The sequence below is a fragment of the Anser brachyrhynchus genome (assembly GCF_964034855.1).
Source record: "Anser brachyrhynchus genome assembly, chromosome: 3".
In the NCBI taxonomy this organism is placed as follows: domain Eukaryota; kingdom Metazoa; phylum Chordata; class Aves; order Anseriformes; family Anatidae; genus Anser; species Anser brachyrhynchus.
In genome coordinates this window covers 118,842,545-118,865,988 of record NC_137696.1, presented here as the reverse complement: position 1 = coordinate 118,865,988, position 23,444 = coordinate 118,842,545, and the positions used below count along the sequence as shown (strand labels likewise).

Here is a 23,444-nt window from a genome sequence, read left to right as displayed (position 1 = left end):
GGGACAGATGTCCGAGGTGGTATTCACCTGTTAAAGCGGGGGACTCAGCACAAGTGATCTAATCCACCTAAGCTGTGACAGGTCAGCAAGCTCAGAGGCAGGCAGTGCCTCGGGGTGGGAGGACATGGCTAGTGAGAGACACGGCTGGTGGCGGTGGCCAACAGCAACCCAACTACAGTGCCCGATGGGCAACGATGGCTTGTCCACGTGCTTAGCTGTGACCTCGCAGGCAGACCAATTGCCAGCAGTAACGCATGATCAGGTGGTATAACCTTGGAAGTTTTTGATATTGTTTTTAGGCAGAAACCACAAGGGGTATGAAACTAGACGAGCTGACGAGTGACCAGCTCAGCTACTGACTATACCAGCAAACAGCCAAACAGAAGATTTGGGAAAAAAAACACAACCCTACTTCAAGAAAGGGCAAGGAATGGGCATGGTTTGCTTTACAGAGGACTACCCAGGGACATGTAATTCTGTTATCCTTTTCTTCCTCTTATTTGTGTAAATCAATTTGTTGGAACTGCTTGTGTGTAGGTGGGGAAGTGCTGTCCATTAGGCACCCAGCTGGTTTAATCCAATCTCCCATGTTCTTGTGACTGTATTTGGGTATTACTTGAATGAGAGCCCCTGGGGACTGAACTTGGCCCTTGTTACTGACAATCAGTGCAAGGCAGGAGGTTTACATTAGATTAGCATTTAATCTGAACGGTTGCCAATGTAAGAATCTACTTCTTCCAGTCACATGTTCTGAACATACATACACTGTACACATCATTTAAAAATGACAAGAAGATATTCAAAGTTCATTTGTTTTACAGCACCAATAAGCCCTAAAAAACAAAATTGCCAAAAAAATCTTACCTTGCACTTACTTCTTCCATTCTCTTTGCTTAGAAAAATACATTCATTTTCTTAACAAAAGTACAACTCTGATAATCAAATAAAATAATTGAGATTTTCAAAATACAAAAAATATTTTGCTACATTTCATCAATGGAGGTTTTCCATTTTATTTTGACGCTACTACTATATGCAAAGTGAAGACCAAGTGCATCTCTGTTAGGAAAATATCACATTGTCTCACTGGAGCAGAGGAATAAAGTTTACAATCAATCAACCAAGTTTACCTTTGCAAGAGACTGTAGTCAGGATGGGGGTGTTGCAAAGTTTAGAGGCAACTGCACAACTGATCTAGAAATAATATCTCAGGCCACATTCAAATTCTTCCAATCAACCACAGCCAGCAGTTTCTGCAATCCTTTTATCGCTGGGCTAAGTTTTTGGCTTATGTAAACTGACACAGAATCACTGCCTTTGAGCTACAGATTTATAGCATCTGAAAACAAAAAACATTTTAAAAATAAATAGGCTTTACTAGGACTTCTGGTTGTTTTTAAAGAAGACTGTTCAGACAGACACAAATGTTATGGAATAAATCAAATCCCCCAGAATGTTTTCTGTGATGTTTTTGGAGCTATGTGATATTACTACATCATTTACGTACTTCAAAATGAAGTGTATCTGCTATTTCAAATTCTATTAAACTCAGAAATGTAAACGGGCTTATGGCTTTTATTTTTGTAAATGCATGTGCCCCAGGCAATAGAAATCTTGGCTTGTTCAAGAACTGAAACCTAAAAAACCCATCCCTAGATGTCAATTCAATACAAGTCTCAGACATCATTAACTCTTACCCACGCACACTCAAAATACACCCTTAAAGGCTCACTCATTATCAAGCACTTTTCTGAACTAGGACAGTTCATTAAGCTTTAGACTTCCAACTTGCCTGAAAAGGTTTCAGTGTTAATGAGACACTCTGTGGATGCACTGATTTTATTTTACAGGGTCTTTCAGTAAAAGCTTTTCCAGTTTCCAGTCCCAGCACTGAGTCACTTCCCCAGATGTCCCTGAGCAAATTGCTTATGGTCACTGCCTCCAGTGACACCCGCAGGAGTATCCACAGGTGCTCCTAGACGTGGTGGGCTACTCCTTCAAAGGCACTTCTAGCCCCAAATTAAGGCACCCTCCCATATATTTATTTGTACAGTGAAGCCAGTGGGCTGTAAATTCATGTCTTGTTTTGCACTGTGCTAATTTCTTCATGTGAAGAAGCCTTCAACTCTTGAATTCATCACACTCCCCTCCAAATTTAGATACCTGTCTTCAGAGTCCAGTCATTTTAGCCTGAGCTTGGAAGCAGCCTCTGGAGGTGTCTGTCTCTCCACTGACTCCACAAAAAGCCCAGAATGACTAAGCCTGAATTTAACTGCCCGGAAAGTGCCTGAGGTGTATCTTTTATCTACAAAATGTGTTCAGCAGCGTGAACCTATAGTAGAAATGAGGTTTTAGATAATATATCTAAAGCCATAATGAGATCCCTGACTGAAAAGAATCACCATTTCAAAGTCAGGTGTAACCTCATTATTATAAAACACTGTGTGCAAGCTGAGATTAACAGTGACGCCACGGTGTTCTGTAAGGCTGACAAAACCCACATGAAAAACAGGTGGGTACCATGATTGCTTAAAGGCCAAAGTTACAGAAATTTGAATGGCCTACTCTAAATTTTGGAAGAGGCTACATATTTTGGGTACCTTGAGTGAAGATGTTGTTTGAAATTAAGTCCTCACACTCTGACAAAGATCAGTATAAAGTTATCTGAAGCAAGGAACTCTGACAATCGGAAATGTAAGGTTCTGTTTCATATAAAATCTATAAAGTTAAATTACATCAAATCTCTTTCAGAATAACCCTTTGCAAGAAAATCCTCAAAATATCTCTCCATCTGTGATTTGCTTCATTTCAAAACAAAATATATCCTATATTTTTATAGCATACTTCAGGATTCCAAAGTGCTTTCTAAACACGCTAGCGTGCAATGTATAGATAGAAATTAAGTTCGAAACCTACCCCGGTCTCTGAGATTGAAATGTATCACAAGGTATATTTGGGTAGTATACCGTATTTATACTTTTTTCCCTCGGCCTACAAGTTCATAGACCCTTGTGTTGCAACAAAATCATAGCTTTATGTTATCATTGAAAAACAAACAAAAAAAGGCAAACCTTCAATAGCTTGCACACCTGCATGGTTGTAATGTCTCTTTTAGGATAGTGCATGGAGCTGTATTTATTATTTACATGGTGATGTTCCTCGCTTGATTTCATTACTGACTGTCATTCTTTATCATTCTTTATCCTTTCTGACAATATGTGCATGGAAATGACGCAGAAGACTCACACGGAGTTTCTGTGCGGGGTATGAGACTGAGTTTAAAAAGTCTTGGTATTCAGAGCTTTCAGACCGAGGTGTCCTCTCTGTGGTCATCCAGGTTCTCTGTGCTTTGATGGCTCCTTCTGTTAAAAGCAGGACAAACAATGTGTGAACAGGCCACTAGACAGGCCACAGTTTGGCAATCTCAAACAACTAAGACAACCGAGAACCACCATCAAGATGTGGTTGTTATGGACAGGGAATAAGGTGCCTACGCAGAAGGGCCAGTGCCATTTAGATTGTTTAGCCTGTCCCCTCCAGTTTGCAGCTGCCGTGCAAAAAAGAGCTGGTGCCTGAGAGGCCTGTGTCATATCTGCCAACCCCACGGAGGTATCTTAGATACCGCAGGGCAATGAAGTGGTCCCAGGAATCCGTGCACTGGAATTGATCCCTTAGCACGGAAATTTGTTTCCAACTCCAGTAAGTTGGTATGATAAAAACATACCAAGAGTAACAACTTTAATATTTAATCCATCAGTCTTCTAGGATTGACTGCATGTGCTCTGTATGTCTTATGCATATCCACAGCATACCAGGCCTTTATTTAACAGAGGTGGATGATTTTGAGCTAAGCAAGGTTTTCTTTAGAGAGGGACAGAGAGGGAAGAAAAGGGATGAATGGTAAGAGATAGGGAAAAAAGGGAATGAATGCTCAAAGCTGTCCTTTCTTTTGGTCCCACGATCTTTCCTGCCTACTCGCCCAAATTGTTTGGATGTTTCTTAAATGCCATAATCAACAAGAATGCTGACAATAATCCTGTTTTCTTCTATACACAAGAAAACTGTAACTATTCACATTTTCTCCAGTAATTTAACCTGGCTAGAAAATTCTTCATTTCTGGATTGAAACGCTGTACAACAACAGTGCTCTGTGTGCCACCCCCAAAGAAGTACAATAGAGCAGCTGATATATCTGATAAATGGCCCTCTAAAGAGCTAGTACAATACTACAAAAATAAGATACTGGAGGACGTAATGGTATCATTCAGTTAATAATTCAACTAATAGAGTGTTGTTTTGTTTTGTGGTAAGGAATATAGAGGTATATTTTGGTAGCTAGTAATTTTTCTCCAATATGACTAAGAGCTGCCATGAGGATGTTACTGCTCTTCGCTGCCAGTTTAAACCTACCTTAACACTTCCAGTGCAAGCTTTGTTTCCTTCCGACTTTCTTCAGTGATTGGGTAGAAGAGAAGTATAAATAAACCTACAAGGATGAGGACAGCAGGAACTGCTCCGATGAGGATTTTCAGTGTGAGGATCACATCATTGGATTGTCTGCATATCCCTGGCTTGTAACCAGTAAACCTAAACAAATGGAAATAACAGTGGTGTGCATATGTCCAAAATTTAAAGGCTATAACACATCTGAAGGTCCCCTTCTTGGATTACTCCTTTCTGGCAATGCTCTTTAAGAGCTCTTAACCTATTTTTTTTTCTATACCTCTCTTTTTCCTACTGACCCCTACGTGTTTCGCTTCTTGTTTTTCAAATCCTATGTCTGTGGTGTTTCAGATAACAGCATTATCTCTGTATTTTCGCATTATTGTTATATAACATTTAGTTAGTTAGAGGAGGATGGATTCTCAGGTAATGAAGTTGGTCTGATACGTGACTCCCATTAGTATTCAGCAAAGTATTCAGGTTCAGCTTTAAAAGTATGCAAATAATCTGACCAATTTCAATAGCAATACTTAACTTTAATTTAAACACATACTTAAGCACTCTGCTCAACACAGACAAATTTACTCAAGTGCTCAGAATTAGGTACACACTTATACTTCATTAATACAGGGGCTTCCATGCAGTCCCACAACTGCTGATATACTCAATTTCCCATTCCAAATTTGTGGAATGAGTTTATTTTCCTCTGAACATGCAGCTATGAAAGCTACAGCTCATTTGTAATTAGTCTGCCTTCTATGTTCTCCCACAAATACCTGCCTTGGGAAATTGCCGGGAGCTAACTGGAATGGAGTAGTAAAGGGGCTAATTGGTAAAGACTAATTAGCTTGTTTTAAACTATTCCTAAACAGTCAGTAAATACTAGCAGATTTGGGGGGGGGGGCAGGAAAGGAGGGAGAGAAAGCGAAGGTGTTGTAGTATCTTTCACAAATGTTGTCACAGTTCGTTACAGATACAGCCACAAATGGCTTATGCAGTAAGCCTCACTCAGCCTTCGTCCTGTCATTTTGGCTCTTCGGTTTTCAAATGACAGCCGTAATTGCAGACAGTTTAATCATGGCTGGGGCCTGGGATCTGATGTTCTGAGCTGCAGATAAACCAAGCTCTTTATCAAAAGCAAAATTAAAGAACTGTCTGTAAAGATACAGAGCAGGTTAGAGGTGCCTGGTGAAGTTTCCTTCTTTTCAAACACCAGTCCAAAAGACCTGCCCAATTACACGGCCTTCTTCATTAATTTGGAAAGTGATTTCTGACCTTAGGCTTTCTTCAACACTTAACAATGCTGGTCAAACCTTCTGTCACATAAACAAACAAACCTTTTACAAACGAGGGTGTTAGCACTAAGCACCTAAAACTCCTAGGCCCAAAAGGTTCAGCCAAGCACTGGCCATTATTCAGCGGTTTCAGCCGCAGGCCCTGAAGCAAAGCATTCTGCTTATTAAAACCTCTGACTTGGAGCCAAGGGTGAAATAATATTTCAGACAAGCTTACTTTTAAGTGTTCGTTGCATATTTGTGTGCCATACATCTACTGAATCCTAGCAGCTGCAGGCAAAGGCCCTTTCTGCTAGGCCATGTACAAACAGGGCAGATGGCCAACCACAACCTGGCCTTCTAGTCAGAACACACAAGGCAGGTAGTGGGAGGAGAACATAAAGCATCTTCCAAACTGACATCTACTAGGTGATGCTCAGAGCTGTGAGAAAGGCTCCGTTCCTGACTGTGTTCAGTGTTCAGTTCCCTAAAACCATGCAGGAATCTGTGATCCTTTTATGTAAAACAAGCCACCTGCACCCTGCACCACTACTGCAATCTGAGTAAAGACTTAAAAATTCACATACACAGTCCAACCCAGGTGCAACAGGGATTGCTCAGAACAGGTTTCTCTCTCATGGGGGACCTTAATCTGTGGAGCTTTCATGTTCAGTTCTTTATTCATACAAGCCACTAAATTTTACAAGAATAATTTAGAAAAAGTAACATCTAAAGAGGAGTCAGTTTTTTCTGAACTGAAACATGCTAGGGCAGGTGGCTTAATGCTCAGTGGTCTGGCCTCGATGATAACAATCCTGTCTTTAGTGGTCAGCCAACTAGAGCTGCTGGCACTTTCAGGCTCAGGGCAAAAAGGCAATTAACTCTACAGAATAAAGGCAGAACACTTTCAGAGCAGGTCCACTAAATGGAAGCGCAGGGTTACTTACTCCAGGCTGGCAGCAGAAATTCCTAAGCCAATTCCTGCTGACATCTTGGTAAAGAAAACATAAGAAGAATAGAAAATGGTTTCTTGTCCTTTTCCGTGAGGATTCTGCAGGCGGAAGTTATCAACAACATCAGGCAGCATTGACCTAGAGATGAGCAAGGTAACAGCAAAACTCAAGCCGCAGTCTCTTCTCAAAGCTCAAACTTACTGAAAGGACCTCCCCCCTCCACTTCCTAAGATCTGATTGATGTAATTAGTTATACAGACAAGAGAATCCACTTCAAAAAGTCCTACTGCTGGACAGGAGGGCAAAAATCTTTGTAAGAAATGCACAGCCACATATTAGCATGTAGACAAACAGTAGAAAAATTATCAAACACTTTCTGGGAGGTGACAGAATTTCTTAGACTGACTGTCAGTCCAGCAGAAGTTGTGATATCAAAAAAAAAAAAACCACAACACCTTAACATTTCAAGGGACTCAATCTCTGAATGGTTTTATTCTGAAATAACTCTTGACAAGCTAATAAAATTTTCTGAAAGCACTGGGGCCCATTCTCTCTCTGCTTCAAAGAGACTGTATTTGGTGATGGGAATCGGAATGAAAGCTGTACAAATGGCAACTGTGAGTTGACTTTTTTTTTCCCAATATATGTCATGATTTGCTGTTGGAAAAAAGGATTCTGACCCCCTGTGCAGAAACGCGTGTATAGTCTGACAGCTTATCTCACACTCTGTTTCCATGATCTCTTGGAGTTTCAGCGTTTTCAGGGAACTGTCCAAATGAGTAATACAAAACAGCTCTCAGCAACAGTCGTGCCTTCTGGTCAATTTGACCTGAACAATAATTATTCCCTCTGGAAAGGACATTTCCCATCCTGCTCAATCTTGAGTAATTTTTTCCCACGTATCTTCAGTCCTCAAGAGCCAAGGACCTTGCAATCTCAGTTTCTTTTACCCACAGTCTTGTGGTATTTAATCCATAACACAGAACTACTCAAAAGGTTTTCATAGCTTGACTTATATTTTCTCTGCTACACTCTAACCTTCTGTCCCCCTCTACTCTGCCCTTGTGAAGCCCCCACTGCATCGAGGTCTGGGGCCCCCAGCACAAGAAAGATGTGGATCTGATAAAGAGGGTCCAGAGGATGGGCACGAGGATGATCAGAGGGCTGGAGCACCTCTCCTGTGAAGAAAAGCTGAGAGAGCTGAAAATGTTCAGCCTGGAGAAGAGAAGGCTCCAGGGAGACCACGGCAGCTTTTCAATTCTTAAAGAGGGCTTATAAAAAAGATGGAAAGCAACTTTTCACTCGGGCAGATAATAATAGGAATATAGGATATAGGAGGAATGGTTTTAAACTAAAAGAGGGGCAATTTAGATTAGATGTTAGGAGAAAATTCTTCACTCAGAGGGTGGTGAGGCACTGGAAGAGGTTGCCCAGAGAGGCTGTGGATGCCCCATCCCTGGAAGTGTTCAAGGCCAGGTTAGATGAGGCCCTGGGCAACCTGATCTAGTGGGAGCTGTCCTTGCCCATGGCAGCAGGTTGGAACTGGATGATCTTTAAGGTCCCTTCCAACCCAAACCATTCTATGATTCCATCTATGATTCTACGAAATTCCATCTCTTTCAGAGGCAAATTACATGTGGTACCCACTTATATATAGACATATACCCCTTCCCCACCTCAAATGCAAAATTCTCCTACCATGGCAACAGCAGAGATGCTGCAATGCTCAGACCAGAGACAAAGGCCACGAAGTACGCCAGGATCAGGTTTGGAATGGTCACTAGCATGACTGCAAAAGGAATCATCCACTGAGGAAGAAGAAAAACAGTACATATAACTTACAGCAAGCACTATTTAATGATATATGAACTGTTCCTTTCAAAGTGTAAAATTGTGCTGTGAAATGACGATTCACACGCACCAAAGCCTTGGTAGTTTGGTGAAATGACATTTCTAAAGAGCCCTGAGCCAACCTGGATTTACCTGCCCATGAGAACCAGAGAAAAATAGGAGTAGCAATGTTACTGCCTTCTCTGCCAGCATTATTAGGGCTATAACTGCACCAGTAAATTAAGCAGTCCCAAGAGCCTTTTTATCAGTCATGAAGCCAACTGGCAGACGCTGGCCATATTCAAACTACTAAGCTCTCCTAGTCACTGAAAGAAGGGTGCCCATATGTTGTGGTTTAGCCCCAGCAGGCAGCTGAGCCCCATGCAGCTGCTCACTCGCTCTTCCCAGGTGGGGTGGGGGAGAGAATCAGAAAGATGCCTGTGAGAGCTGATGGCCTGAGATAAAGGCAATTCCCTGGGTAAAGCAAAAGCTGTGTGCAAGCAAAGCAAAACAAGGAATTCACTACTTCCCATCAGCAGGCAGGTGCTCAGCCACTTGCAGGAGAGCAGGGCTCACCACATGTAACATTTTCTTGGGAAGATAAACACCATCACTCCAAACATCTCCCTTCCTCCTTCCTTCCCCCAGCTTTTATTGCTGAGCATGACACCACATGGTGTGGGACATCCCTTTGGCCAGTTTGGGCCAGCTGTCCTGGCTGTGTCCCCTCCCAGCTCCTGGTGCACCCCCAGCCTCCCTGCTAGCAGGGCAGCACGAGGAGCTGAAAAGTCCTTGGCTGTGTGCAAGAACTGCTCTGCAACAACTAAATCATCGGTGTGTTATCGTCACTATTTTCATCACAAATCCAAAGCACAGCATTGTGTGAGCCTCTACAAGGAAAATTAATTCTGTCCCAGCCAAAACAATGACATCATAGAAACGATTTTTGTGAAAAGTCCCTTAAATGATCTAGTTCCCAAACTGCACCCAGGTACTTCTTGGGCAATTGCTAATCTGTTTGTGCTGGCATTTTCCTGACAATTTAGTAATAGAGATGACCAAATGCCAGTTACAACTCATGTCATTACACTGTGTTTCAAGGGGAAGGACAGAGGTTCAGTGGTCAATTTAACCTGCAAATAACCTATTTCAGAGATCAAATTAAGTCTTGACTGAAAAAGAATTTGCTTATGCCTTCATATCCAGTGACTACTTGAAAGCAGCCTAGGTACTTGGCAGTAACTAAAGCCAGGAAGGCAGTGGGGTTTACTTCACATAGTCAGACACACTCACAACGTTGCACAAGTCACCAAGACTCCCCTCGAAACTAAACTAATTTTGGCTGCTCAGGATTTGTTTTCTGGCAGTACTTAAAACCACCAGATTTCTTCCACTTCCACTTGAGGCAATGGGCTTACAGACTTGACAATCCACTATTTTAAATGCTGATTGAACGCACACAGCCCAGCTGTCCCATATCCATCACATGCTCCATCTCCCACGCCTGTGAACCATGGGCACGGCACACGCAGAATCCAGAACCAGAGGCTTATCTACAGGGCTTTTTAATGATGGGGGATTAGTTTAACATTAAGTGTTTCAATCCTCTATAGTCGCAGCTGGGGAGCTGAGGGTATGAGAAGAGCTTTCACAGAGAGTGATTCCCCTAAGCACTGCTATTTACAGTTTGGTATGATAAGTGATTCTGGGAGTCCTGGAGTCTAATCCATTATGTTTATGTTTTAAATGCATTTCCCATCTAAAGCATTTTCTCCTAACCTAAGGAGGCAGAAAATAACCTTTCCTGACTGCAAGTTCCCAGCACAGACACATAATCCTTGCATAGCCCGGTGTTGTGTCAAAATCATTATTTCACCACAAGAGAGCACTCCAGCAATACAAGTTTTTAGGTTGCTTATAAGCAATTTTATGACAGGCTTACGCTCCACATGGGGCCGCCACTCAGAAACCAAAGCACTTAAACAAAATTCTAGATTGATAATAATAATCATTGTAATTGTAATTTTCTACTGAAAGACAAGCACGACCCACAAGACTAGGCTGCAATGCCCTAGAGTTTCACTCCTGCAATGGTAGTGCAATCATGGGGGCAGTGTTCCTGCTGCAATAAACAGCTAATGAGTCTCACTCCTTCCTACTGGTAAAGCAAAAAAGCTCTGCTATTGGCACCCTGCTCCCTTGTCACTGCGAGTCATAGACAATATCCCACAGTTGTCACGTGTATTTCTTCCATTCACTGGCAACATTATGGAAGAGGAACCTTCTGGGATGGGAAAGGTGTTGCTGACCTGTGCAGCAGCTCATTAGGAAGGGCAGATCGGGAAAATGTGCAGCTAGAATGTGAGGAGCAAGAGAAAGTGGCAAAAGGGCTGCACAGCCAGGATCCACACAAGGGCATGCCTCCCTGCTGAGCAGTGCTGAGAGATGGCAATCAGACAGCGGGGTATGGGTGGTGAGATGAACAGATTGGGGAAATTTGGGGATTTTTTTAAATTTTTTACTAAGTTCTCCTAAACCCACAGGAGTACAGAAGGCCCAAAATGCCAGTGAGACCCCCCTCTTAAGGAAGTTTGCTGCCTCCCTGGAGCCCTGGTTAAAGATGTTAGAAGAAAACTTCCTAGCCTGGTATGGACCTCAGATTATTATCCATTATTACTTCTTCATCTAGGCAGTGACGTAGTTGTAATGAGAAACCCCAAGGGCAATCAAAAGAGACTTCGGGGCTTTGGGATTAGTATTTAAGGGATCAGGAGCACAGGTAGTGTTTCCCTGTATCCTGCCAGCTGCAGGGAATGATATTGGTGAATGCCCAGCCCTCTAACCTAGCAAGATTTCTCTGCAAGGTCACTAGCAGAATTTTGGCTGTTTTTTTCTTCTTTTTTTTTGGATCATGGGGTTGGTCTGGACAACATCAGGCCTGCTGGCGCACTTCTCTCAAAAGGGGAAAAGGATTCTTGCTCAAGAGTTAGCAGGGCTGATTGAAAAAGCTTTAAACTGGATTTGAATGGAGAAAGGAATAAAATCAGGCTCATTTATTTTTCAACTGTCTTGGGAATCTGGAGAGGTCCCAGGTGACTGGAAGCTGGCAAATGTTGTCCCAGTTTTCGAGAAAGGCAAGAAAGAAGGCCCTGGTAATTACAGGCCTGTCAGTCTCATTTCAATGCCTGGTAAAATTATGAAGAAGATTTTTCTGGGAGTTATTGAAAAACACCTGAAAGGCAATGTCATCATTGTCATTGCCAACAGAGGTCCACAACGGGAAAGTCCTGCTTAATTAACTTAATTTTCTTTTATGGCAAAGTTACCCGTCTAGTTGACCAAAGGAAGCCAGTTGATGTGATTGTTTTGGGCTTTAGCAAAGCTTTTGATACTGTTCCTCACAGTACCTCTCTGGACAAAATGTCCAGCATACAGCTAGACAAACACACAATATGATGAGTGAACAATCGGCTGTTGGGTTGGGCTCAAAAGTTTATAGTAAATGGGGTTACATCAGGCTAGCAGCCAGTCAGTAGCAGAGTTCCCCAGGGCTCCACTTTGATGGCAGTTCTCTTCAATGTTTTCATAAATGACCTGTACACAGGACTCAAATGCATGCCAAGTAAGTTTGCAGATGAAACTACACTGGGAGGAGCTGTTGACTCCCTTGAGGGTGAAGAAGCCTTGCAGAGAGATCTTGCTAGGCTAGAGGGCTGGGCATTCACCAGTTGTGTGAAGTTCAACAAGATCAAGTGCCAGATTCTGCACCTGGAATGGAGTAATCCTGGATTACCCCCATAGAAACTGGGGGACAAGAAACTCAAGAGTAGGCCCACAGAAAGGGATCTGGAAGTTTTGGTTGACAGTAAAAGGTCTGGAGGGCAAGATGTATGAGGAGCGGCTGAGGTCCCTTGGTTTGTTCAGCCCAGAGCAGAGCAGGCCGAGGGGAGGCCTCATGGCGGCCTGCAGCTCCCTCACGAGGGGAGCGGAGGGGCAGGCGCTGAGCTCTGCTCTCTGGGGCAGCGACAGGACCCGAGGGAACGGCATGGAGCTGGGACAGGGGAGGGTCAGGCTGGGTGTGAGGGAAAGGTTCTGCACCCAGAGGTGGCTGGGCACTGGGACAGGCTCCCCAGGGCAGTGGTCAGGGCACAGAGCCTGCTGGAGTTCAAGAAGTGTTTGGACAATGCTCTCAGACATAACATAGGGTCAGATTTTTAGGAAGTTCTGTGTGGAGCCAGGAGTTGGACTCCATGGTCCTTGTGGGTCCTTTCCAACTCAGGATATTCTATGATTCTTTGAAAAGCTAATGTTGGCTAAGATGGAAGCCAAGGTTGTGAGGTTTCTTCTTTAGCAAATTTAAGCCTTAGAATAAGGGGCAAACACACACACGTGCACAAACGTCCACACTGTCTCCAAGAACCTTTAATACTTAAACACAAGAGAGAGGTTCCATTTTTTAGACATCTCACCAAAAATACGAATCAATAGTTGCCACGCTTAAAATTTCTAATGACAATTCCACCTCCAGTCACTGAGAGACTTACTGATTTTAAGTTCAATGTCTGTCCCATGAGGACAGAGCAGACAATCTAAGTGTAACAAAGCCTATGGAAGCAGAAGCAAGTAAACTGCAGGGCATAATTTCTAGCCTGTGCATCAACCTGACCATGGGAAGGATCCTGCTTGGGTATGATGCTATATTTCCAGGGAGTCTAGGCTTTGAACTTCCAGTCAGTGTAGATACTTAGTCAGCACACAGATGATTGATCATCTCCTGGGGGGAATGAATAGAAAGGGAGTAATACCAGTGGAAGGAAGTCAGGATTCTTGTAACTTATCAACCTACCCTGCACAACCAGGGTACCTGTGTACCAACCTACACAGTGAGGTCTCCTCAGCACAGAAATGCTTTTATAGGAAAGTGAATCTGGAGCAGTTCTATTTATTTTATTTATTTTTCTCCAGAAAACTTTATTTCAAATTACCTCTTCACCCTGAAAGCTGAGCAGAATTTTAGTGAAGAACTTTTTTTCTCCTGCCTTCTTGCCTTCCAGATGAACATACCTGAGTGACAAACATCACAGCCTTGGATGATGTGGTTTGTTTCACAGTGAGAGAGAACAGGTTAGTTGTACAGATCACACAAGGTGGTAGTACGGGAAGCCCCTGTGATGCATTGCCAGACACAAAATGAGACAGTGAGCACACAGGAAGCATTCACAGTCCCTTGGGAAATGTCTACAAGGTGAAATAGAGAGGTGGCTTTCTTCACTCCAACTCCTGCTTAGACCATAATGCAGTCAAGCAACTCAACTGTACAATTAAGCTAAACTGTGTTTACAGAAGTGCTGACAGGCTCTCCAGTCATGTTAAACTGAATTTAGAGAGCCAAGATGGTTGAAGAAAGCATAGCCAAATAGGCAGAGGAAGAGATTTCCTAAGGAGGAAATCTGCATTTTCTGGTCCACTCGATGGTCCAATACTGCTTTTGGCAATTCTCTTTGCTCCAGTGGTAAAAAGAAATGAGGACAGGACTTAGATTCCAGATGTCTGCTTCAAAACACATAACAGTCCAGCTTATTTGGAATATGGGTTTTAAAGTTACTTGTGATTCTTTGTAAATCATTCCAACACTGATTGTAATTGCAAGGAATGATAACTATTCAATTATATTCAACAATTGTCTCCAGATCTAAACTTTTCAGTTTTGTTCAGACTTTGACATAGAACTTCAGCATGGATTTTCCAAGTCCTCATGCTTTGTTGTACACAAGGCAGACAATTTCCTTCTTTCCTCTTTCACAAGTAATTGAAGGTAAACAGGGGAAAATGGGGAGGAACAGGCCTATACAATGATTCACTGAGGATGATGACAGAAAATTGCTGCTGTCTGCACTAAGTGAGGGACTTAAAATAATCCATCAGAGACAAGGGCAGACTCCCTGAGCTGGCTTTGCAGAGCTGTGTCAAAGTTAAACTAGGCTTCTTTTCTCAGGCAGGTCAGGTAATTTCTTTTACTTCACTAATAACTGTCCCTCTCCATTCAAGGGATGTGGGCACCCCTCTCTGCTTAGGTTTCTAGAGGAGGATGTGGAACAGACTTCTGTTTCCTCCTCTGTGACTGAATTAAAAATGCAGTCAGCTTAGCATCATACATAAAAACAAAACTAGTCTTGTAAAACAGATAACTTGTCAACCTGAGACAACATAGGTCTGAATTTATAAAACATCATTCGGGCTCACTTCTTAGAGTGGTGTAATGCAAACCTTGTGCAAATTCTTAACAACAGCAAAAAAAGGCTGAGATACCCCTTCAGCATCAACCTATTTCTCAAAAGTTTCTCTTGAAAGCTTGGAATCTGTCTGAAATTTGGTGTAACAATTTTAAAACAAACTCTAAAACTGAGCAAGTTTTTTGTAGCTTGAGGTTATAAGCGCTTGAAATAGTTCTTGAAGTGGCTCCAATTGTCACAGTAAGTGAGCACAAGCAGATTTCTTTTCTCTAAGGATTTGCTTACCGAAATCCCACATGCTGCACACTTCTTGCCAAATCGCTGCAGAAACTTCTGCCAGAAGGGAATGCTCACAGCTGCTGATACCTACAATTAACAAAAAAGCAAATCTGTGCTGTGCTTACTACCACTGTCTTCGTACACAGGCTGTAGAGTTCACAAATATCTTTCTGTCTAGTACATGAGGGTCTGAAAGGCAAATGAACATTTAGATTACTGTTTCTCCTCATCCCTCTCCAAGGGATTTGTCTGATTCACTATTATGTTACAAATGAAAACTATGAGGCTTTTCCGTAATCAAGTATCAGCGGACAAAAACTTTCCTTTTCCTACTGTAAGCCACATCAGTTAAAGCTATACAGTCATTAGAGTCCAAGCTTATTGCAAATAGTCAAACTTTGTGCCAATGTCTTTTGACTCATGGTCTGAAACTGAGACATGATAATTTGATTAAGCCCTACCCCACTGTGCAGGAAGAAAACTGAAGCAGAAGACAAACTTTTCTTAAAGTATACTTAACGTACATATTCCACCCTACAAGTTTATTCTCAGGAACAACCTCTAATGGAAATAGTCACTTATAATCAACATTACCATACCATATATTATAATACTTACCTGATAGCAATTAACAACTACAGGCAATATAGTACTAATGCACTAAAATATTTCTACTAACAACAGTCTTACAACTGATCTAAATTCAAATGTCAACTCACTGTTATAACTATATTACACTTTTCACTGGCGTTGCTTCCTCTTCTTGGTATCCGTTACTTGCAGAGCCTTAAGATACCCAACAGTCAGCTATTGCTCTCCAGCATTTTGGTTTTATTACTGGAAAAGATCTGTCTTATAATGTAGGAAAGGAGGAATCAAAAAGGATACAAAGGGTTGGAGGTTGGAACCAAGAAGTGGAAATGAAGTTCCCCTAAAATGGTTCCACAAAATCTCTGTGCCAATTTGGTCAGAAATCATGAAATTCCTGAAAATGGCTGTTGCAGTGTTCTATGTGGTAGATATGTCTCTACAAAACATTAAAAATATGCAGTAGAAAGACATCCCAGTAACTTTGCAACAATAAACTGTTGACTTGCGCTAAAAAGACTTTGGTCAGAAGGATGAAGACTGCAGTTTTCTACTAATACTATTTGTAATTGTAAAGTAAACCATACACTACAGCAGCAGTGTGTAACTGAGTTATAGGTATCACCTAAACAGAGCAGAATTCTACCTCTGCATGTCAAGAAAAAGGGTTCTGTAAAAAGATCTTTTTATCACACTGCCAATTGCTCTAAAGAAGAACCTTCATGTCTCTAGATAGTTTAAATATTTATCTTTGTGAGCTACCTGGCCCAGAACGCTCATGCGTATGAATGCACAAACTAAGGCTGTTTAATTTTCTGCTTATCAGACTGGGGAAGGGGAAAAAGGAGCTAAAATTCCAGACCTCCTTCCTGGGCATCTTTTGCTTTTTGTAGGAGCAGAAAGTGACTCGCAGATAAAATCAACAAGGAATGAATTAAAAGCTTAAAAATTACAGTAGGAAGTGTCAGCTTTATTCGAAACACACATTGCAAACAATGGTATAGCACTTTAACAGCTCCATCTAGACACAAAACTCTTCTTGTCTTTTATTATTTTGAACTAAAAAACAGCAAGATTCAGCTAGCAAATAAAAATACAGGAGAGAGGTACAACTCACCAAGATGGTCACCACCAAATACTGGAAGTGATTGCGAAGATCGGCTGCATGAGTACAGAACAGGACAAAGTTGCTCTGCTCCAGCTGTTGAATTGAAGATATTTGGTGACCACCAAAAGAAGGAAAAGGAAAAAAGACACAAAAAAACCATCACACTCCATACTAGCGAAACATATTTGGAGACTGATTTCTTCAATGTACGGTTTGGGAGCCTTGTTTTTTCTCATTTGCAGTAACATAATGAAACAGTAACTCTCCTGCTATCTGGAGTAACATGCCAGAAATATCAGGACAAGCAAGAGGAAAACCATGCTCCTAACAGGGAAAAAAAAAATGACCAAAACAGGAACTGCCTTATGAGACCATTCTGCCTAAAGACTCTATTCCCTATGTTGCAATTGCCTTGTGTCATGGTCACAGTCACAGCTGCAGACTACTGCAAGAAATTGCCCTTCCTTTTCCATAGCCATGCCATAAACCTTTCACCAGAAGCTCTGATTCCCTAACAAGTTACCCTTTAACTGGAATTAATCACATGCCAAATTCTTGTATTAAAGCAGCTAACTGCAAGTTCTGTATGCAACCTTGTCTAATGAGCATAGCTTTAGGTTAGATAATTTGGTAAGTTTTAGTGCTCGCTGCATGGGAGGATCTGGCCGCATTACATTATAATGGCAGATGAAGCTGCAGCAACCATGCTTTTGCAGAACTCATGGGGTTCTGAACACCAAAATATGGTTCGGGCACAGCTTGGGCAGTTCTCTAGAAGTGGAATGACAGAGGAGGATTTGATACTTGTGCCACAGCAGCATGATCAACTCTTGCTTCTTTGTGTGCTTGTAGATTACCAGCAGCTAATCATCTGCATATAAATTAGGCCAAAAGCTATATCCCTTCTCCATTGCACCAAACCCTTCCCTAGCTTGTGGCCCAGTTTCCTCTGCCTTCATTTCATATGTAGAATATCACACTCCAGGATTATGGCCAATGCATCTTTACCTGCCCATTCTTTTGCTCATCAGTAATCTGTTCACAGGGGAACACCCTAAGTCAGTGTTCCCCACCCCCAGAATGAATAATAGCAAGGGTTGCACATGCTGGCTGAACTGGAGCAATGCAAATTCCAGCTTCTGCCTCCCCTTACACCTTCCCTTTAGTCTGTACAAAAAGAAAAATAGAGATATGGCGTGACAGAAGATCGTTTCCTCTTTGGGTGTTGTCAGCAAGTAGTTAGCTATAAGCAACCGGATTTGTGTTGTACTCTTACTGACTGAATGGATGCTGGAAGGATCTGGACCACAAGGGACTCTCATCATTCTTCTCCCTGTCTCTGCTGTTGCTCTTGGTGCCTGCAACTGATAGATTGCAAAAACGCTTCTCCTCGTTTCTCACGCTTAGGCCATCCAGAAAGGACTGGCAGAAGCGGTAAATGACAGCCTTACTAACTGCCCAAATCCACACCAACAGGAAACTTCAGTGCTTCTCTGGCAACCAGGCTTTCAAGCAGTCTTTCCAATAAACTTTCTAATTCACCATGACTACTGGTGAACACAGCACCGGTCTTTCACGTGCCCAGTTCTTGTCCTCTGTCCTAATATTCACTGTGATCCGTGGCTCATGTGACTAAGAGTCTGTTGACAAAAACATGGATATTTTCAAAATAAAGCCAATTCAACTGGTATGAACACAGCAACAGATTCACATCAAAGCCATGTATTTATTGAGTTGAACATAGCTTACAAATCAAGCTTTAAAAGAGCCCCGGACTACGGAAAGTAGATTTGCTTACTGAGTGGCTTTAAGTTTTTTCTATAGCTTCTCTTTATGGGAGGACATACCACATCATTTTGTGAGAGCCCCATTCAACTGCAGGTCCTGATTTGAAAATTAGCTCTGTCTAGTTCTGAAATAGCTAACACCACCTGCCTCTGAACATCTTCGTACTCTGACCTAATGCCTTCCATCACAGAATACTCCATCAGAACCGGTTCAGCCACTGTCTGAGAATAGTCACCTATGCAAAAGAAAGGGGCCGTGGTTTAAAGCAGCACACACTATAGAGAAGAACAGAGAGAAGAGCAAAAACATTCTTTAAGCAACTAACACCACAGGAGACTGTAGATGGATAGCATATAATAGCCAATCTGGGTCACTGGGACTAGTTCCTTACCTTTCATGAAAAAAAAAAAAAAAAGAAAAAAAAAAGAAAAAAAAAAGAAACATCTTTAAATGGTCAGGTCTATGGTCTTCCTTCTCACTTGAATGAACCATCTCCAGCTGCACAGGACCCCAGGCACCAAAAAAGACTCTGGTTCCCTACTGATTTGCAGAGGAAGGCACCACCCCCTTGATCACCACCTCCAGTCACAAGCCAAAGGTTATTTGCATTTGAGCTGCCTCAGACTCTTCCATGCCGAGACTGGAAAGAGGCCAACACACAGCCACAGTCTGAAGTTACCTGAACTGCCGTTGAGATGAGAAGAAATGAAGCTGTAAGCTTCACATATGGACCATGCTTCATGGTGAGCCCAAGCCCCTTGCAAAAAGGAATTGCTCTGTCTGAATTCAAGGCATAAGGATCTAAGAGGAATAGAATACATAAAATAACAATATTTTCCAGAGACAATCATGAAATAATTATTAATAAATTTAGGCATATTTAGATGTATCTTACCATCTTTTTCCTTTACTCCAAGAAAAAGAATGATAATTCCCAGAAGATACACACCTCCTATAACCCCTGCTGCAATCATATAAACTTTTGCCTTTGAAGAGAAAAAAGATATATTTGAAATCGTGACAGGAGAATGACAAGTCATATGAAAATTTCAGTCTCTTTCTGGTGAGTCATCTGCAAATGAAGAAATGCCCATCTAAACAGAACTAACTGTCTGTCTTTTACCCCTCTAAAAATGTTCACTTCTGCAATTCATTTATAAACAACACCTACTTAAGGATAAATCCAGGACACATGGGTACATATTTCTTGGGGGGAAAAAAGAAGCTGTGAACAAAAGGGCTACTGTGTTGGCAACCAGAACATGTCAAAAATTTGCTTATGTTGAGACTAGCTGTAGACATACACAGTCATCTGTCAAAAACATGCAGCATCCATAGAACGATTCTGATTTTTTTTCAAATCCAGTCAATCTAGCTACACAGACTCCAACCTCTATCTTCATACTGGGTAGAAAAGGATTCAGTGCTGATGCAAACATAACTACTATAGTTGCTGCATTTATACGTAACGGTATTAAAATCTTACTTTAGGCTTTAATTAATTTTAGAAAACATTCTTTCATAGTGATATTTTGAGAATATGGTAGCTTGCATGGTTGTTTTCCCAGTTAGCTAATGAAATGCTCAACAAATTCAGAAATCTTTGCTTTCTATTAGCCAGATGAACAAACCCTCCAAGGATACCTCCCACACAATCAAATCATATTTATTGCTTCTAACTTTGATTACTGCGACTCTTGAATAAAGCTTTAAAATTTTATTTTGCTTTAGCGTTCTGTTTTTTTTTTTTTACTGTGTTATGAAAGATAAAATAAGTGCAGGTTATACAGCTTTGTGACACAATGATTACTTGATAGGAAAATTGAATTCTGAATGATCGGTTAGATGTTGCAAATGACAGGATTATAAATCTGGAAATGAAGTGGTAAATGGGCAAGCAATTACAAGAATGTACTCCCAAATATAAAGTCACTTAGTGTAGATGCAAAGGTAGACAGATGCACCACTTAAGCGCTTCAATTGATGATCTTCAAGTGTTCATTTAGACAATCTTCAAGTTGACAACTTTTATTAAGATACTTACATTTCAGAAAGGGACGTGGTAAAATAAAGAATAGTCCTGTACTCCTTTATTTGGGATAAAAATATTTTGGATACAGAATTATAAACTTAGTCACAGAGTACATTCGTACTACTAGTTATGGCTTGTACAGACTGCAGAAGTGTAGATACCTGAATTCACTTAAACGAGGTATAATTTCAGCCTCTAAAGCAGTCTTGCCAAGACAGAAGGGCTAAACCAAAAAAAAAGCTAAATTTGTTATTTTTTTTGAAGCAATTGAATTAAATGTTTTCTTTGACAGGTCTTACTTAAGTGTAATTTGAACTATTCACCCAAACTATTAAGGATATTCATGGTGGGCCAAATAAGATTCTCTGACCTTACACAAAACTTGTTAGCCCATCATAATCATATCAATGTCTATGCTTGATTTGCAGTAAGCAAGATACACTCTCCTAAGCTGTGTGTTTCACATGGAAGTTCTATACAGAAACAATTTCAGGAGAGCTTAGATGCAAAATAATCATTTCTTCCACTTCATTTCTTTAATAATCAGCAAAGTAATCTCAGTCATTCACAAGCTCTGTCTTTAAACAAGGTGTGCTCTTGAGCAACTCGGAATCAATCTTTGTGATGAAAGGGGTCAGGGTCATATTCCTGAACGGTTCTAAGAGGAACCATCAAGATTCAACCTCTTCTAAATATTTTTATTTTTTTTAAGACTAAGGCTGATGGAGGTACTTCAGGTTCATAGCCCTTCCTCAACTTATAACTGAATGTCCATCACTCATACAACTGAGATTCAAGATTCAACATCTCCTGCTGATCATCTGGTTGGGTGCATATTCTGTTGTGCACCATGCTAACAAAAGGCAAACACGCTGTCATACGACGCAAAGCAGCTCCCCCAAGTGGCTTGATGGCTATGCAAGCTCCCATAAGGCAACCAAATTGATGCCGGGTCATGTGAATGGCAAAAAACTGTGGTCTTCACTATTGCCAGAGCTGTTCATGCACACTATGCCAGAGGGCTCTTTGGGAAAGAGGGTAGGAGGGAACAAGGAGTGAACAGAACCTTGCCCATGGAAAACAGCTGGACACCATAATCCAAACTATTCTCAACCATGGGATACTACTCACTTACAAAACCTCAGAAGATTAACACACAAAATGGAGGGAAAAGGGAAAAAAGTAACAAAAGTAAATAAAGAGAAAAAGCTTACCAAAATAAACAAATGCCTGCATGTAAATAAAGAAGTGAAATGAGGAAAACAAAAGAAATAAGCAAATATCCAAACTTTTTTAAACCTTTGATTAAGCTAGTTTGAAAAACTGTACTTTAGGATAGTGTAAAAGCAGTAGGAATAATGTTAAACGGATATAACATACAACAGATTGATCAGTGAAGGTAATATCTTTAATTAAATCATACTTTTCCAGTTGAGGAAAAAAAGGAAGACAAGATTCCAGTCACAGTTCCCCTTCTTCAGATATGAAAAAGAAACAGATCTGAAACATGTGTGTTTGTCTAAAAGCTTCTGCATTGTTTTCCAGTGTTAGTAGCTAGTTTAATGAAAAAATGTTACTTCCATTTAAAAAAACTCTGGCTAGTTTAGGCTATTTATCTGATTTTTTTTTTTAAGTAAAAAACCTGCTTGATATGCAATACATTGTGAAGCTTCTTCGTTCATCTCCCTCCTACCTCAACAAGCACAGGAAAGCACGTGGTTAGAAAGAAAATAAATCAAAATCATCTATTTTTTCCTTGGCAGCCAATTAGGAGATTTGAAAGTGGAAGTTGGTGATTATGACATAAAGCAGATTCAGAAAAGGAATCTGCTGTGCAATGAAATTCAGCTTGCACCACAACTCTTCAAGCTACTCCTCTCCACAATTCACAGAGCTGTAATAGCACAGTGATTTCCTACAGCAATCCATTGTCCACTAGAAGCTAAAAAGGAAGAAAGGATAATGTTCTGCGTCTTGTTAAAAAATACACCAGAAGTTACCTAATGAGCAGCTTCAAAAACACTTTAATCAGCTACAAAACGGCACAGCCACTTAGAGAATCAGCTCAGCTCTCCCCAGGCAGTTTCCCAGCTCAGCTGTCTGAGAAGACTTACAAAGGCCTGTGCCAACAAAAGAGATGAGGTAGCAGAGAGGCAGAGAATAGCACCTGGGATAGGGGGATGCGTGGCTCAGTCACCTTCCTGGACTGCCTGTGCTGGTGCCAGGATATGCTAATTCAAAGGGTATGTGAAATCATGCCTTTAGCTTGTGATTTTACTGCTGCTGAAGACTGGGAATAGTAGCTATTCAACCCTTACACGCAGACCACTGGCTACAAATATGTACATCCTGATCAGCACTGTGCAATTGAAATTAGACTGAGGTCAAAGAAGCCTTCTTCATAGGGAATTTTATATATGAGTATATGCACTGACAGAAATGGATGAAGATATAAAAAGTGAGACTGACTCTAGCAAGTGGTAATATGGAGCCAACAAACTGCTGGTTTCACAAGTGACAGAAAAAATACTAGTTAAGGCATTTGCTTGATTCAGGGCCTGTTTCAAGACCACTGGAAATAATGAAGATGGTCAAACTCTGTCACAAAGATTTGGATCAGGTTTTAGGATTACCTCTTATACATAAAACTTCCTCTATTTCTCCAAAAATGGAGAACTGAAGCATAAACAGATTAAATTACTTGTGTTGGATTACAGGAAAAACCTGCTTTAGAAAAAGAAATAAACAAGTGTGGACCTCAAGGTTCATGCCACATGTTAACCACTGAGCCCTGTTCCTACTTACTGCCTGATCCCAACCATTTACTTTCAACAGTGCTTTATACTTTTACAAGAATACAGATTCTAAGTAGGACTTAGTTTCTTGCATGTAACAGCCACTATTTTTTGCAGAAGA

General features: G+C 41.2%; 1 protein-coding gene across 3 annotated transcripts in view; it reads right to left on the bottom strand.

Annotated features, from left to right (window-relative positions):
* Positions 1 to 681: 681 nt before the first annotated feature.
* MFSD2B (MFSD2 lysolipid transporter B, sphingolipid) overlaps positions 682 to 23,444 on the bottom strand; it is a 42,019-nt gene continuing 19,256 nt past the window's right edge. For 2 of the 3 annotated variants that reach the window (XM_080588577.1, XM_080588578.1), the window contains 8 exons: positions 19,392 to 19,482; positions 19,176 to 19,297; positions 16,718 to 16,801; positions 15,019 to 15,099; positions 8,369 to 8,478; positions 6,665 to 6,808; positions 4,411 to 4,587; positions 682 to 3,362 (listed from right to left, as the gene is read on the bottom strand). In XM_080588577.1, the coding sequence (XP_080444703.1) occupies positions 3,305 to 3,362; positions 4,411 to 4,587; positions 6,665 to 6,808; positions 8,369 to 8,478; positions 15,019 to 15,099; positions 16,718 to 16,801; positions 19,176 to 19,297; positions 19,392 to 19,482 (867 nt within the window). In that variant the 3' untranslated portion in view covers positions 682 to 3,304. Of the gene's footprint in view, positions 3,363 to 4,410; positions 4,588 to 6,664; positions 6,809 to 8,368; positions 8,479 to 13,564; positions 13,667 to 15,018; positions 15,100 to 16,717; positions 16,802 to 19,175; positions 19,298 to 19,391; positions 19,483 to 23,444 lie in introns of all 3 variants that reach the window. The other variant, XM_080588576.1, reaches the window with a different exon arrangement.